General features: G+C 41.2%; 2 protein-coding genes across 4 annotated transcripts in view; one reads left to right on the top strand and one right to left on the bottom strand.

Annotated features, from left to right (window-relative positions):
• LOC143301631 (N-acetylglucosamine-1-phosphotransferase subunits alpha/beta-like) overlaps positions 1 to 6,596 on the top strand; it is an 82,675-nt gene extending 76,079 nt beyond the window's left edge. For 2 of the 3 annotated variants that reach the window (XM_076616053.1, XM_076616054.1), the window contains one exon: positions 1 to 6,596. This exon is cut by the window's left edge and continues 1,720 nt beyond it. The gene's annotated coding sequence lies outside the window, so the exon portion shown is untranslated. The other variant, XR_013057815.1, reaches the window with a different exon arrangement.
• Positions 6,597 to 6,687: 91 nt separating this feature from the next.
• The window catches only part of LOC143301632 (uncharacterized), an 11,900-nt gene continuing 1,087 nt past the window's right edge, over positions 6,688 to 17,500 (bottom strand). Inside the window, exons 2-7 of the mRNA XM_076616056.1 lie at positions 17,176 to 17,366; positions 15,010 to 15,121; positions 12,588 to 12,713; positions 11,580 to 11,748; positions 9,999 to 10,161; positions 6,688 to 8,606 (exon numbers count right to left, since the gene is read on the bottom strand). Coding sequence (XP_076472171.1) covers positions 8,470 to 8,606; positions 9,999 to 10,161; positions 11,580 to 11,748; positions 12,588 to 12,713; positions 15,010 to 15,121; positions 17,176 to 17,366 — 898 coding nt within the window. The 3' untranslated portion in view covers positions 6,688 to 8,469. The remainder of the gene's footprint in view (positions 8,607 to 9,998; positions 10,162 to 11,579; positions 11,749 to 12,587; positions 12,714 to 15,009; positions 15,122 to 17,175; positions 17,367 to 17,500) is intronic.

Raw genomic sequence — 17,500 nt, forward strand, 5'->3', positions numbered from 1 at the left:
TCAGTCCTGTGATGTGTTCTGGTGTTTGTGTTTGCGTCGTTAGCGTGCTTGCTTGGTAGGTTATTCAGTGGAGTTGTCTGCAAGCTGGGGTTTGTTTTGTTGCTTTTTTTTTTTAGCTTTTTTTAAAATCTGTCATTTTACCACTGTCTGGTTGTGGATGTGGTTTTAGCTTCAGTATATATGTATGTATTATATATACATGGATGTATGGATGGATGCATGTATGTATGTATGTATCTCATTTGTATTTCTTTTTATCACAACAGATTTCTCTGTGTGAAATTCGGACTGCTCTCCCCAGGGAGAGCGCGTTGCTATACTACAGCGCCACCCATTTTTTTTTGGTATTTTTTCCTGCGTGCAGTTGTATTTGTTTTTCCTATCGAAGTGGATTTTTCTACAGAATTTTGCCAGGAACAACCCTTTTGTTGTTGTGGGTTCTTTTACATGCGCTAAGTGCATGCTGCACACGGGACTTCAGTTTATTGTCTCATCCGAATGACTAGCGTCCAGACCACCACTCAAGGTCTAGTGGAGGGGGAGAAAATATTGGCGGCTGAGCCGTGATTCGAACCAGGGCGCTCAGATTCTCTCGCTTCCTAGGCAGACGCGTTACCTCTAGGCCAACATTCCACTCATACGTACATACATACATATATACCGGTATATACATAATATATACACCTATGAGAGAAGAGAAAACAAAACAAAACACACAGACAAAAAGTGGCACTGCACTGTGGCTAGGTGCTCTCCACGGGGAGAGAGAGCAGCCTGGATTTCACTCAGACAATTGTTGTGACAATGAGGAAGTGTGTGGGTTTGTTCCAGTGTACCTTTTATTTACCTGTGTGCTAGCTGAATCGGTAGCGTAAGCAGCACTGACTTGAAGTAGTATACCTTGTGAATGGAGAGAGTAACCACTCTTTACTGTTTGTTGTGACAAAGACAGTACAATAAACACAGTGTAGTACGACACTGGAAGGCGTGTATAGAAAACCCAGATGATATGCTGTGAGACCAGAACTAAGGATTTTCACAGAGAGTGAAGAAAGGGTTTTATCCACAGAGAGCGAAGAAAAGGTTTTTGCAGAGAGTGAAGAAAGGGTTTTATCCACAGAGAGCGAAGAAAAGGTTTTTGCAGAGAGTGAAGAACCTTCACAGTGAAAATACGTATGTATATCATGAGTCTGTCACTGTTGTTCACTACCACCTCTTCCACACCCTCTCCTGTCATTCATAAATATTGGTAGCACAGTTTTTAGTTAGGCTCATGGATAGAAAGGCTGGTAGTGCTTATGTTTTTTTTTTTTAAATGAGTGATTGTTGTGTGATAACGTTCATAGCACGCCAGTCTTTTTAAGCTCCAGGCCTGCAAAAGCTTAGTGTGGATATTGGTGAGATTTCATGCTTTCCAGTCACTGTATTGTTCAGTTTCACATGCTCACATTTTACATTACTTTCACAACAACCTCTCCCCCCTCCGCCCCAGTCCCCAAACATCCCTACATAGACACCTACTGGTGGGAGTTGCAGCCCACTAACGAAGATGACAAGAAGCTGTCTTTACTCAGCCACTGTCACACATGTACATGTGCTCACTCGATTATAGGTGTACAGGCATAATCATTCTCACATTGTGCAATATGCATCAGTGTCATGGACATTATTTCTGTGTTTTGGTTGCTGCAGTATTTTCTGTTAAAAACAAACAAACAAACAAAAATTGTGGAAGGTACATTGTCTGACATATTTTTCTAATACCATTTTGGCTTTTTCAGCACTTGCAGTCTGTTCTTTTCTGGACAGGTATGCCTGATATTGGTCCCCCTGTTTCTGTCTGGATGCAGAACAAAGATTCTACACTTACACACACACTGCGCACATACATACATGTGCGCACATACACACACACACTCAGAAACCTAAGCTTTCACACACACTCTCACCACAACACAAACACTTGACAAAAAAAAGTTTAAAAAAAGAGCTCAGCATAGACAGTTTATTTATTTTTAAATATGCTTCACATGTATATTACAATTTACAGAGTGACAGATACATTGAGATTGTCATGAATCAGTTCCACCTTGAGATTGTCATGAATCAGTTCCACATTGAGATTGTCATGAATCAGTTCACTTCTCAGCATTCCAGAGAGGGCCTGTTGGTAGCACTCATATCATGGAGCGACACACCCCTTGTTGCTCGCATTTGGACTCCTTGCTCTCCCTTGTATTAATTTATGCTCTGCCTGGTAAGGACAAATTGTGCATGTTATTCATAAAATTGATGATTTGATACACATTTATGTGTGATAGCTTGCAAATCATGACACTGGGGGAATTTTGAGCATATCTGACCGAAAGACTGCACTTGTGTTCTGTGCAGGTGTGTGCTATTGTATGGTTGAATTTTTTAAGACACATAATGAGGGTGTTTGAAATTATATTTTTATATGTGTCTGTAAATATATGAGGTTGCATGGTTTATGAAAGCTGGTCTGTACATGAGGGTTTATGAAGTGGTTACTGTGTTTGTTGATGTAATTGGACATGGTGGTTTGTGCTTGTGTGGATTAATGAGGGTGTACACGGCCTAAGGGCAGACAGCTTGAACGTGATATGTGTCACCATAACGCATGCTTCCAGATGAATAGTGAGGCTGTTTCTCATCATGACAGAAAAGATATATATATTGAACATTTGTTGTGATCCCATGTTTGCACTTATGAGATTTCCGGGTAGTTCGAAATGCTAACCCCGCCTGAAAGAAAATCAGCACCAGAAATTTCAGTTTTAATCTTTTTGTCCTTTTATTTTCTTCTGTGTGTCATCAACACTTTTGCAGTCTTCTGGATCTGTCAGTTCAGTGGAAATTCCTATAACGAACAACCTTCGGATGCTTACTCAGTTTGGCTCTGCAACTGAGCGGTTGTTTGGGTCATATGGTTAGAGCGCTGGATTCTTGCCCAAGTTTCCTGACTTCGATCCTCGTCACACCTGGTGGGTTGAGGCTGGAGATGTTTCCCCGTCTCCCAGGTCAGTACATGTGCAGACCTGAAACCTGACTGAACGACACAGGAAATGAATGATGAGCGCCCAAAGGCAGCTGACTGTCAGCTCTACCCAGGTAGGCAGCCTGTTGTGCAAATGGCTGTGTAAAGTGCTTAGTGTTTGGTCTTAGACCGAGGATAGGTGCTATATAAGTATCCATATTATCATCATCATCATGATAAGAGGAATCAGACTTGGCACTACTGAACACAACCAAATTAACTGGCAGCAGTGCAGGGTCTCCTCTTGGTGTGTGTCCTCCTGGTGACATAGTTCCCTGTGGAATGCTGGCGCTGAGACTGCAGCGGATGAGCCTGGGTGTGGCTGTGGAGGTGGGAGGGGAGGGCAAGATGAGATGCATGGGAATAATGCCACTGAAACTGTGCAGGTGATGGGACAGAAAAGAACGATAACAAATCCCTTTGTCCAATGATCCCGTCCCCATGATGACCCTATATTGTGACAGATTATGGCTTCTTCACTCATACTGTTACGCTGTTTAAAAAAAAAATATTTGAAATTATATATTTACATTTTGTTTTCCGTTTCACTGATGATGAATGTTGATGTGGGTGATGACAATGATTTTGTGGGGGTCCATTTAGGTTTGGGACCACTTGACATAATGATCCCAGCGTTAGCCAGGCTGAGAGATACAGACACTTGTAGTGTTGGTCAGCAAAATTGAGCAACACTACCAAAGATGTGGAAAACCTTCGACTGTGTGGTCCCAGTCTTCCAAAATGAGCCCATAGCACATTCAGCTCTGGATAGGAGCTAGCTACTAGCTGAAAAAAAATCCACCTCTTTTTTTTTTTTGCCGTTTCTTGTCATGGGAGTGGAATGACTTGCTTCATATTCTTGATTCACCAGTACTGACAACTTTTTAGCTAAGTAAATATATGACTGAAAGCTTCTTATGTGTTTTCCTCTGAGGTGTATGTTTACTTACAGTCTCCTCTCCATTACCCCTCACCCACAACACATCCAAATTTGATGGTTCTTCGTTTCATTTAGTCATCTGCGACCAAGATTGATTGTGAAAAAAATTTAATTTATTTGAAAGGAGTGTTACAGTGTTTGATTGTGTACTTAAAGCAGAATTTTCTGCCTAAATATTCATGAAGATTGACAGAATCTACAAGTGTTCCATATGTGTGGACTGAGTATTGTCATTTTGAATTTAAAAATAAAAAGAAAGATTTGTAGGCGTGGCCATTTGTATTATTTCCAGCACTGCATTTTGTCAATGTATGATAATGAAAGTATAGCTTCCATTTCATATTGCCACCGATAATTTATTCCTATGTGTCAGTTTTATTGTGGATAAAATAAACTTTTCCTGCCAATGAATCAATGTTTCAGAAATTGTTTCAAAACATTCATCAGTTTTCAAATAGTGCCATTGTCTTATACTTTGCATGAACAATCAAACCATTGTCAGCTCATTTATCATTATCAGTCCTCTGAGTGTGTGTGTGTGCAACTGTTTGCTTCTTGAAAAAGACCAATTTCTACGAAGATATGTTTTTCATGATGTTTTCAAGATTGTTATTTTGAGGTTTTACTGTATGCCTCTCCCCTCCCCTCCCCCCTTCGTTTCCTCCTCATAATAACATTGTCACTTTCCATATTTTAATCTGAATGTTTTTATTTGGTGCGTTTACAACCTTTGTTCATCACAGTGTGGTACTATGAGTGACGATGTCCTTTTCTTTTTTAAGTGACATAATTACATTAGAGGAATAATTGTCAGTTGTTTACGTATGTTATCAGTGTCAGGTAATAACTGTTCGCTGTGTTTTACTTACCTTTTCTGGGTACTCTCTTTCAGGCTCCATGCCATTGACATTTGTGTACCAGGATTATCATTTACTGGGATGCTTTTTCTACTTTTGTTTTCAATCAAGAAGGATACGTGGACATTCCATTTTCATGATCTCACTCTGTCCATAATCTGAATGTATCTACTGCGAATTAATGGTTGGACTTTGCGGGGGGAAAAATCCTTTTGTTACGCTTAGGTTTTTGAAAACTGTTAGCTGTGAAATAATCAGCTGTCACTATACTTTGTATTGCTGCTGAAGTGTTTTGAAACTGTGGGGAAATATTTGGCAGAAACGCACATATACGACTTGTTTTCACTCACACAGATGGTTTGACAGTCAGCATATGCAAAACACACACACACACACACACACACACACACAGGTCGAAACATTTCAGCTAACCAGGTGGTAAAAACAGTTACGATGGAAGCTATGATCATGCATACTGTAAAAAAAACAAAAATAGGCAGAATGAAATCCTTTGCCTTGGCTTCAAGTTGATTTCCACAGGTGTCTGAACTGTTCACAGCAGTTGTAACCCTTTCAGTCCCAAGGCTGTTTCATGCTCAGTGACAACTGTTTGCCAAGGGGTGCTTTGGTCAGGGAGGGTAATGATTAAAAAATGATTCTAGCATGTAAACTACTAAAAGAAAGTATATTTTAACTATACTTTTATGACAGTTGCACATGAAATTAATGATTTTGCGATAAGGAAATTCCTACAATGATGGGATGGAAATTTCCACCGCAGGGCAGATTTTTGCATGCAACAGGACGGAAATTTCCATCCTGGGCACTCAAGGGGTTAATTGAGTGCTGTGTGAATAGTTCGTACATAGGGATGGTGTGGGTGTGGAGGACATTTCACCACCACCACCACCACCACAGCTGTCTTGACAAACAAACTGTATAGGTGCAACAACCTGTTGACTGAAGAAATGGACTGTCAGTATGAAGATCCTAGAATCAGATCTTGGTCACGGTGCCTTGTGGGTTAAAGGTGGAGAGTTTTCCAATCTCCTGGGTCAACAGGTGTGAGAACCTGCTAGTGCTTTAATCCCCTTCATGTGTATGTGCTTGCCGAAGATAAAACGCACATGTTAAAGATCCCGTTATCCATGTCAGCATTCGGTAGTTATGCATACCCTCGAAAATGGAGTATGGCTACCTCATACCCATAGGGTCAAAATGGTCATGCACTTGCAGCCCTCTAAAACATATAAGTGAACATGCAGGCTGCAGTCCACAAACGCAGTAGATAAGTGAATATGTAGCAGACTAAAACTACTGAATGTTGAATACACACTTTCAGATGGAGACAGCAATGAAGAATAATGCAAACAAGTTGTGTTTGAAAAATTCATGTAGAATACCAAGCTGTTAATGTAATTGGCATGATTAAATGCTGTGGGAGACTTTATGCTACTGGTGTGAATTTGAAATAAAATATCTGTTTTATTTTTTGCTGACTTTGGTAGCTGACTTTTTGGTTGAATGAGAACTGCATTTTTTTGTTTGTTTGTTTGTTGTTGATGTTGCATGCCTTGGTCAGATTGGGAGACAGAACAGTCAAGCATATATTCTCCACACACACACGCTACACACACAAATACAAGCACACACATATGCACAAGCGATGTAAACATTGATACTAATACACACATACACACCAATCATATACATAAACTCCTCTCATCACTCAAAAACACACACACTGCATAAATGAGCACAAATACCATACTCAATCCACCGCTACAAAAAAAAACAAAAAAACCCCCCAAAAAAAAAAAAAAAAAACCACCAAAAAAAAGGTAAGCAGAGAAATGCACATGTCTACATCAAACGACAGCAACATTCTTAGTCTGTCAGTCTATAAACCTGACACACCAGCGAATTTTGAGAGGCTATCCAATCTAGAACTGTTGCAGAAAAAGACTTTGGAAACTGACAGTCAGAAGTTGCACTGAAAAAGAAATATTGCGCTTTCAGAGCCGAGCCTATTTTATGCTCAGTGACAACTACTTGCCAAGGGATGTTTTGGTTATGAAGGGTAAAGATTTAAAAAGAAAAATTCTAGCATGCTTATGAAGGGTAAAGATTTAAAAAGAAAAATTCTAGCACGCAAACTCCTAAAATAAAGTATGTGTAAACTATATTTTTCTGAAAGGAAAAGTAACACCTATCCTATCCAGTTATGACAAAGTGGACATCAACACCAGTATCATTATCACAATTGCCCTTCATGTTCCACTTACATGGTGTTGAGTTCTCAAGGAAGTCCGTGTCAAAACTGTTTCATTTATTGGCCACAGCACAACAACAAATCTGTGCCACGATCTTCAATTTGCAGGCAAAAAATTGAACAGCAGTTTAAAGTGTCAAGGTCTTTAATTTACAGTCAAAATAATTAACATGAGTTTGTCACTGAAACCACATCACATCCAAACTTTTGAACATCGTCATCATCCTCATTCATCATCAATACAGAAAAAAACTGTCCCAGATTCTGAGGCCTTTCATGCCCTGCTCTCATGGTGACATCTGTTTTGAGCCATCTTCTCTCAATGCTAGGGGCAAGTTCCTGTCAAGGTCTTCAGAGCCACCAATAGCCGAATGTTTAAAGCGTTGGACTTTCAACCTGAGGGTCCCAGGTAACAGCACCTGGTAGGTAAAGGGTGGAGATTTTTCTGATCTCCTAGGTCAACATATGTTCAGACCTGCCAGTGCCTGAACCCCCTTCATGTGTATATGCATGTAGAAGATCAAATACGCATATTAAAGACCCTGTAATCCATGTCAGGGTCTGGTGGGTTATGGAAACGAACATACCCAGCATGCACACCCCCAAAAGTGGAGTATGGCTGCCTACATGGCAGGGTAAATAAACAAACTGGTCATACGCTTAGAATGTTATATGTTTCTCTGAGTGTGTATGTGTGTGTGCCTGAAATCTGATTGAATGGCACAGGAAACGAATGATGAGCGCCCAATGGCAGCCATCGGTCGTCTTTACCCAGGTAGGCAGCCTGTTGTACATATTACCTCAAGTTTGTAAAGTGCAAAGAGCTTGGTTTCCAACAGAGAATAGGTGCTATATAAGTGTCCATATCATCATACCATCATCATGCCCTGCTCTCATGTTGACCTCGGTTTTGAACCACCTTCTCTTCAATGCTAGGTGCAAGTTCCTGTCAAGGTCTTCAGTGGCAGCAGATTCATGAGGAGGGACGTGACAGCGGTCACCACTTTGCAGGGTATGCTTACTGAGCCCAGTCCTGTGACTAAACAATAACCATCATCAGTATGGGGCTTATTAGGCGGTGTCCTGCGTTATGTTGAATAAGGACAGGTACTACCAAACACCACTGAAATGACTCGGCAGCAGTGCAGGGTCTCCTCTGGTGTGTGGCCTCCTGGCAATCTAACACTCCCTGTGGACTGCTAGCGCTTAGACTGCAGCAGATGAACGTAGGTGAACGTCATCCCTGCTCCCCCCGCCCCACCCCCATCTATATTCAATGCACCACATTCAATCAAATAAAACCACTCCTGTCCAGGCACTGAACGCATTCCTCCCCACCATGTCACACACCCACAAACCCGGGCCTGACGGACTTCAAGAGGTTGAAGAGCACAGCAGTTATCACCCCTGACTGCTGCGAGTGGACGTGCTGACCTCCCTTGTCGAACACCAGGCAGGAGGGGAAGTGGTCCATTTTGTCTGTGAAACACAGGACCAGGGTGGTCTTTTAAATGCACAGCGGTGAGGGCAGGAACAAGACATAAGAGCAAAACAAGAACAACGATGCACTACTACGATATCATAATCATGCATGCCACACAAACTGTGAAAGTACAGTACAGGCCAACTTGAGTTGCAATGATAATACACTGTTGTTACACGCGCTTGCTTTTATTTACCCGCACAAACAAACACAGAATACATCATTACTTATATCTACCCACAGAAACAAAAATAGAATGCATCAACATAAAAGTCAATTTCCTCAGTTACTGAGAAATGCATCCAGTACGGCTGTAATGAATCCCTATCAAAATCTTAGTACACACACACACACACACACAAGCATGCATACCCATTCTTTCTCCAACACACGCCCCCTCTCCTGATCCAACATACATACAAATCCCACACAAACACATCTACGCAACCATATAAAATACACACTAACACCGGACATTTTTTCCTTACAGACACAGTTGTCCTATGCAAGCATACAAAATACACACACGCTGGAAACATTTAACACAAACACACAGACACACACTGGGCATCACTTTCACATGCATACACACAAACACACATACACACTCTCTCTGTTGCACACACATGACCACCCCCACCCCCACCCCCCGCCCCTCCCCCAACAAACTCACATAACCCCCTTATACACACACACACACACACGCACTCAACACCCCCACCCTCTGCCCCCACACCCACTCCACCACCCACTTACTCCCGATCCATCCACCCACCGATGTGGGAGATATGAGCGTGTGTGTGTGTGTGCTTGTACAAGTAAGTGTTCATCTGTGTGTGTGTGTGTGTGTGTGTGTGTGTGCCGTGGAAGCTGCGATACATAGACTAGAAATGAGTGTGTGGAGGAGGGGGGTAGAGGAGGTGCAGGGTAATGTGTGTGGTGTGTGTGTGTGTGTGTTGGAGCTCATGTACGTTTATATGTATTTGACTGTGCTTTCATATCTGTGAAACTGCATGTTTGGTGCATATCTGTTATGCATGTGTGGGTGTATGTGTGAATGTGTGTCTTCATGTTTTACATTTATGTGCTTATTTATCATCATTGTTGTCTTGTTTATTTATTTATTATTATTATTTTATTATTATTATCATTACTACTACCTTTTTTTTATATTATAATTATTATTTATTTATTTATGTAAGCTTATCTATTATTTATTCACCTTTTTTTTTCTTCTCAAGGCCTGACTAAGCGCGTTGGGTTACGCTGCTGGTCAGGCATCTGCTTGGCAGATGTGGTGTAGCGTATATGGATTTGTCCGAACGCAGTGACGCCTCCTTGAGCTACTGAAACTGAAACTGAAACATCCACCCACCCCACCCACCGACCTCTCTCCAGCTGTCCAGTGAAGCGATGAGTACAGTCAGACCCGATGCCGATCATCTCGGCCAGTTGGTAGGACAGCTGTGCGTCCACAAACGAGTCGTCCTCAGCAAAGAACATCACACGGGGGAACTTCTGAGTGTCCAGGGCAAGACCAAAGCCTCCTACCTATATGGCAACAGGAAAAATTAGGGGGGTGGGTGGGTGGGGGGGGGGGGGGGGAATAAATCTGTAGTTTATCCCAGGTAACATATACGAATCTGGTGGACAGAACTGAAAAGAAATAAAACATACAATGAATAAATCATACAGGGAACAGAAAAAAAAAAAGCTAAAGAAAAAGAGAAGAAAATAACAGATGAAGAAGAAGAAGGAGAAGAAGGAGAGGAAGAAGAACAAGAAGAAAAGAAGAAGGAGGAGGAGGAGGTGGAGGGAAAAATAAAGAATGAAAAAAAAAAAAAAAAAAAAACCTGAAAAAGAAAGAAATCAGGGATGCGCAGGGGAGGCTATCATTGTAAAGAAGTATGGGACAATGAGTTGCCTCCCATCCATCAACACCTCTGTCATAATGAAGCACTCTTTCTGCTTGGCTGTCACAGGTAATCAAAACATCAACCATTCCTTCCACTATCCCACCCTGCTCTGCTCCAAACATTCACACACACACACACACACACACATGTGTGCACACACACAAACATGCACATACACACACACATAAAATTAATACACACCAACACAAATGCATGCGCGCGCGCACACACACACACACACAAACATGCAGAGAGTAATCCCCTGTTTGATGTACACAGGCTTGACACGTAACACACTACACATGAATGATCAACAACATACAACACACTGTTCAATAAAAGTGAAAGCCCCTGACGATAAAATAAAACCAAACCAAACCAACAAAATTTTGCAGAACAACTTTTGTCATATGCATAAGAAGTAATCAGAACAAAAGCCCCCAATTTAAAAACTGCCGTAAGATTTTTGTTGCTTTTATTCTTTATGGGGCATGGGGTACATTATACAAGAGAATTATGGAAATCTTATGAAGACAACTTTCACATTTTCTCTGCCAAATGCAAAGATGGCAATCAAATTCACACATTAAAAAAAAAGAAAAAAAAAGAAAGAAAAAAAACCTATCCAACAAATATCACGAACAAGCACTGTGTGTCCAAAACAAACATCTACGTCATCTTTCAAGACAACACCTGGGATCAGCACAGGTAGAAGAAAGCATCCTCCCGACATCAACGACACATAAATTTTGATGTTGAATTGGCTCCACTGAGGCTTCCAGGACAGTTCTTTCAAAAATGTTATTTCTTTTCTTTTCCAAACAACTAGTTAGTAGTCTTCTCGCAGTTTCTTAGAGGTGGGCTCACGCTGGCTCACACACATACAATAGTTACACACACACATCCCCCCTCCCCTTGCCCCCGCCCCGCAATTAGACACACACAAATAAAAACACACCCTCCTTCCTGACCACAGACTCTCCCCATACAAAAAAAACCAAACAAACAAAAAAATCAAAACCACAAACAAAACCCCACCAAATCACACCTGACCTCTTCGAAGTTGAGGTTGTAGAGGGTGTAGACCATGGCCATTCTCTCCAGGGCAGTGGTGTTGGGGGTGTTGGTGACCAGTCTAGACAGGGCCCGGGCCATGGGTCGGTAGAACGGCCGCTCCCACATGTCGTGCAGCAAGATCAGCAGGTTCTTCTGGCTGGTCCCTCTGTGTGGACCAGCGGTTTGTTCACTTGGTTGGCTATTTGTTGACACCTTCTCGTGTGTGTGTGTGTGTGTGTGTGTGTGTGTGTGTGTGCATGCAACTTGGATGGAATGTGGTGTGTGTAAAGTCGCCGTGTGTTTCGTAAAGCACCTGGAGTAGTTTTCTGGACAGAGTGCTGAACAGGTATCCATAGTTATATGTCTATTCAGTTATTTATTTACTTACTCATTCATTTCAATGATACACAAAAAGTACTTAACAATTTCCATTAATCCAGGGCTATACAAGCAAATGTTCAACTGGCTCAGAAAACAAATTGCACACACTGCATCACAAGAACATTCAATACACACACACACACACACACACACATATATATATATATATATATATATATATATACACACACACTAAACAAAAAAGTCATTTCTCTGTAACACAAAAGGCAGAAAAACAAACCAAAAACCCCCCCCAAAACATGCACAACTACACACATGCAAACAAACAAACAACTACAAAAAACAAAACAAAACAAAACAAACCCAAAACAAATCAAGACAACACAGAAAAGGGTTCTCTGAAGGAAATTCCACTTTGATTATAAAACAACTACACTTGCAGACAGAAAAAAAAAAAAAAAAGAAAAAGAAAAGGGTGGCACTGTACTATGGAGATGTGCTCTCTCTGGGGGAAAGCAGACTTGAATTTCACACAAAGATATCTGTTGTGACAAAAACAACAAAATCAATACCATTCAATCCAGTTCAACACAACAGAGTCCACACACCCACACCCATCCACCCACACATGCACAAGCAGAACACTCCAGGAGGTGCACTGACTTGAAGCTGCAGTGGGGCCAGGGCGACAGGAAGGCTGTGGACTTGAACAGGGTGGACGTGTCTTTCCCTGCTGTCAGCCGCATCGCTGGGTAGCACCCACTTCCGTGACCAATCAGCAGGTCCACCCTGAAACGCCAGGTGGGAAGATGCTAATTAACTCACTCAGGACGACAAGTTTTCTCCCTTGCTTTTCCCCACAGACGGCCCATTTGTAAGGGTTTGGAAAACCCCCCAAAATACAAAAAAATACTGTGTAAGAAAATGAAACTTTCAGAACTGGTTTATTACATATAAAAACAAACAAATTTCTCATCTTATTTTTACAGTTTTGCCATGTGTAGAAAATACTGCCAATTTTTCACCCTGAATCACCATACCCATGCTCGCTTTCTCAAGTTTCTGCATTAAATTCACTTTCTTCTTCGTCATCATCCACCTCTTCAATGTCTGACCCTTCAGTGTGTAGCATTTCAAGTACTTCGGCAACCCTAAAACGTTGCCGTCACTGCCTTGTTCGCTTCACAACATTCTGAGAACAGCCCGCCTTGCTAACAGGCTGGCATGCGAGCAGACAACCGGTCAGTGACTTTGTCAGCATGTGTGCGAGACAGGCCACACATGCCAGGCTGACCAATCATACTGTTCAATTGTGGAGTGACCCAGAATAGCACACTCTGCTTGGCTAATCACAAAATCATGTGTACAGCGCGTGATGGAATTTTACTTTCGGAGAATGCAATTCCATTCCTTCGTCCGAATCCGAATACGTTTTGTGTAGGAATGCGTGAGCATTCCTTCGTCCGGAAAGAGTTAAACAATACCTACACATCACATCTTCGTGTTACTGAATACCATTCAATCCGTGACCTGGTGAGACGCCAACATGAAAATATTCACACATCATGTCTGCGTGCAGCTGAATACTATTCATACCATGACCTGATGAGATGTTAATTTAACAATACCAACACACTGTGGCTGTGTTACTGAATATTATTCAATGCATGACCTGGTGAGATGCTAACATGAAAATGCTCACACATCATGTCTGTGTGCTACTGAATATTATTCAATGCATGACCTGGTGAGACGCTAATTTAACAGTACCCACAAATTAATTGTGATTGTGTTTTACTGAATACTATTCAATCCATGACCTGGTGAGTCCATAACTTAACAATACCCACACATCACGTCTGCATGTTACAGATTACTATTCAATGCAAGGCCTTGTAAGACGCTAACATAAAGACACTGCCATATCTTGTCTGTGGGTTACTGAATACTATTCAATCCATGACCTGGTAAAGTGCTAACTAAACAATACCCACACATGTCTGTGTGTCACTGAATACCATTCAATACATGACCTGGTGAGATGCTAACATAACAATACCCAGACATGGCTGCATGCCACTGAATACTATTTAATGCATGACCTGGTAAGACATTTTCAACAATACCCCACATTGTGGCTGTGTTATTGAATACTATCCAATGCATGACCCACTGAGATGCTAATTTAACAATATCCACACTTCAAATAATATGAATATGAATACAATATGAATACAAATACACCACATGGTAACTCAGTTAATCGTAACAAACAGAATCAAGGCCAAAGTACCTGACAAGAGCATGTGGTGTCTTTAAACATTTCACAATGCAACATATTTGAGACAAGTATCTGTACATCCAAGCTTCAAAACAATGGTGGAGTAAGGGACCACAAAGTCATCATGGTTTTCAATGGCTGTTGATGATTGCACAGCCCCTGGATGCAGGATTCATAATGAACAAATAAAAATATGGACAGTGCCACCTTTGATTGAGCTGTTTAAACAAACGAACAAATAAACTGAGGAACTTGAGGGAGAAAGGAGAATGTGAAAAACAGTTCAGTTAAATGACATCAAGCTGCCAATTCAAACGCGGTTTGCTGACAATTTATTAGAAAAAACAAATAATGAGACACGAAAATCCCAGTCATGGCGTTTGGTGAGTTTATGGTGGAGATTTTTCTGATCTTCCAGGTCAATCTGTGTGCAGACCTGCTTGTGCCTGAACTCCATTCATGTGTATACACATGCATGAGATCAATCGCGCATGTAAAAGGTCCTGTAATCCTTGTCAGCATGCACATTTTTAAGATCCAATAATTCATGTAAGCATTAAGTGTTATGTCTGCAAAGCGGGGAAAAACAGTCATGCACATTAAAGTCCTTTTGTACTTTTGTTTGTGGATGACTTGATATTAAAATAACCCCCAAAACCAGTCGTTGCAAATTCAATGTACCTTCTGGATATAAAATTCTGACTTTATCATTCATACTCAAACCCACACACACACATACACACAAACACTTCATCACAGAGCTCCCAACACTAAACAGTCCAGCAGAAAGTTTTCAGCACACACTTTTTCACATCGAGCGCAGCAAGGAAGTCCCGGACAAACTCTGCCTTTTCGCTGGTGCTGTGAGAGAAGACATCACTGTAGGCAGCAAGGATGCCTTCTGTGTGCCCTGTGCCTGTCAACATTTCATTATAATGATAATAGTAATAATAATGAATAGTTGTTGAGCGCTTTCCTCCCTTAAAGGGAACTCAAGCGCTCTACAAAAAACGAAAAAGATTATACCCAGAAAAGGATAAAACAGATTCAAAGACTATGCGTATTACATTGCTTAACTACACACACACACACACACACAAACACACACACATAATTAATTTGGAATCACTATTCACTTCATCTACTTTTCTTTTACATACAACATTTTATTTGAACAAAAAAAAAACCCAAAACAAACACAAAACCCCCTAAATTATAACAATTACAAAATTATCAGAATTTGTGGTCTATACAACTTTTTCAAGGATAAATGATGTAATGTGATACGACACTATATGAAATGACAAGAATATATTTATTACACATGATTAGATGTGTGTGCGTGTCTCAGTGTCAGTATGTACACATGTGTGCATGACTGAATGTGTGTGTGTGAGTGTGTTGTGTGTGTGTGTGTGTGTGTGTGTGTGTGTGTGTGTGTGTGTGTGTGTGTGTGGAGGGGTGGGGGGGGTGTGGGGGGGTGGGGGTGGGGGTATGTTTGGGCACATAACATGTGCATGTGCACGCATATGTGTCAGAGTATGCATGTGAGGTGAGGCCTGAGAATAAAAAGGCATGAGGTGGGGTGGGGTGTGCATATGCTTTTGAATTTACTGCACATGTCTATTCAAAATGAACTGAATTAAAAAAAAAAGAAAAAAGTTGAATGTAGTGTCTGTTAAAAAAAAAAAAAAAGAGAGAGAAGCTTTCAAGCCTGAAAGGTATGCTTATATTTCCGAGGGATTTTTTATTTTTTTTTATTTTTTATTTTTTATTTTTTAATTTTTTTAAAGAATATGTATTCTGAACAAATACAAAAAAAACAAAACAAAAAACAACAACAAACAAACAAACAAAAAACCCCAACCTCTAACAGATTAATAAAGTGATATTCATTGTGCTGATTGTATAATACTGTATTGTACTGTGTTGCACTGGATTACATGTTTCAGTCAGTCTGTCTCTCTATCTGTCTGTGTTCAATAACTCTGTAAATCCATATTTCTAGTTAACTGACCATGCTCAGATCTTGACACACATGTATAAACAAAACCAGCATTGACACAATATGAAAACACTGACCCTCAGTAAAGTGGTAGAATTGTTATGACAATTATTTGCCAATACAGTGTCCATGACAGTCTGGGTTCGAATCCTGATCTTGCCCTTTCTCCCAAAGTTGACTGGAAAATCAAACTGAGCATCTGGTCACCCAGATGAGACAATAAACCGAGGTACTGTGTGCAGCATGCTGTACTTAGTGCACTGAACAAAGAATACATGGCAACAAGTGTGTTGTACTCTAGGAACATTCTGTGGAAATCTGCTCTGACAAGTATACAAACACATGCATTCACTGAAGACCTGATTAGCGTGATGGGTTATGCTGCAGGTCAGGCTTCTGCCTAGCAGATGTGGTGTAGGTTTATTTGTCTGAACGCCTCTGCAGTGACGCCTCCTTGAGAAACAGAAACTGAAACTGGGCTGCACTTTTTCAGTCAGTCAGTCAGTCTGTCTGCGCTCACTAACTCTAAAAATCCATATTTCTTAATTGACTATACTCAGTTTTCAGTTTCAGTTTCTCTAGATGTCACCTGACAGCAGCATACTCCAACATACCACTCGGGCCTTAAGTGCATGCATGTTATCTGTGTACCTATCAGAGTGGATTTCTTCTTAAGAATTCTGCCATGGGTTCTTTTTCAGTGTGGCAAGTGCGTGCTGCACACAGGACTCCAGTTTATCGTCTCATCCGAATGACTAGCCACTCAGTTTCATTTTCCAATCAGACTTGTGAGAAAGGGTGAAAGCGGGAATCGAACACACAAACTCAAGAGCACTGTACTGGCAGATGAGAGGCTTATCCATTCTGCCACCTTCCTCCCACACTTAAATCTGGACACACACACACACACACACACACACATATAACCAACATGAACATAATATCAAAACAGTGAAAACAGTGACCTGGAAATGCTGGAGCCAGCACGCGGCAGCCACTTTTGGCAAAGGCCTGCAGGACAGGGGTCAGGTCATGGTTTGACCCGGGTGTGTTGTGCAAGCTGACCACCAAGGGCATTGCAGGGTTGACGCTGCTATCCGGCATTGAGTCCAGGTATGCCGTGTCAAACACCAGGCCCCCTGGAACATCCTCCCACCTGGAAGGAACACACTGGATTCTGGATAAACCTGATTCTTGCTGCTGGCAAAAAGAGAGGAAATAAATGTGTGTGTGTGTGTGTGTGTGTGTGTGTGTGTGTGTGTGTGTGTATGAAGTTTTAAACTGGCAATA

This window comes from Babylonia areolata, chromosome 27 (genome assembly GCF_041734735.1).
Source record: "Babylonia areolata isolate BAREFJ2019XMU chromosome 27, ASM4173473v1, whole genome shotgun sequence".
Classification (NCBI taxonomy): domain Eukaryota; kingdom Metazoa; phylum Mollusca; class Gastropoda; order Neogastropoda; family Buccinidae; genus Babylonia; species Babylonia areolata.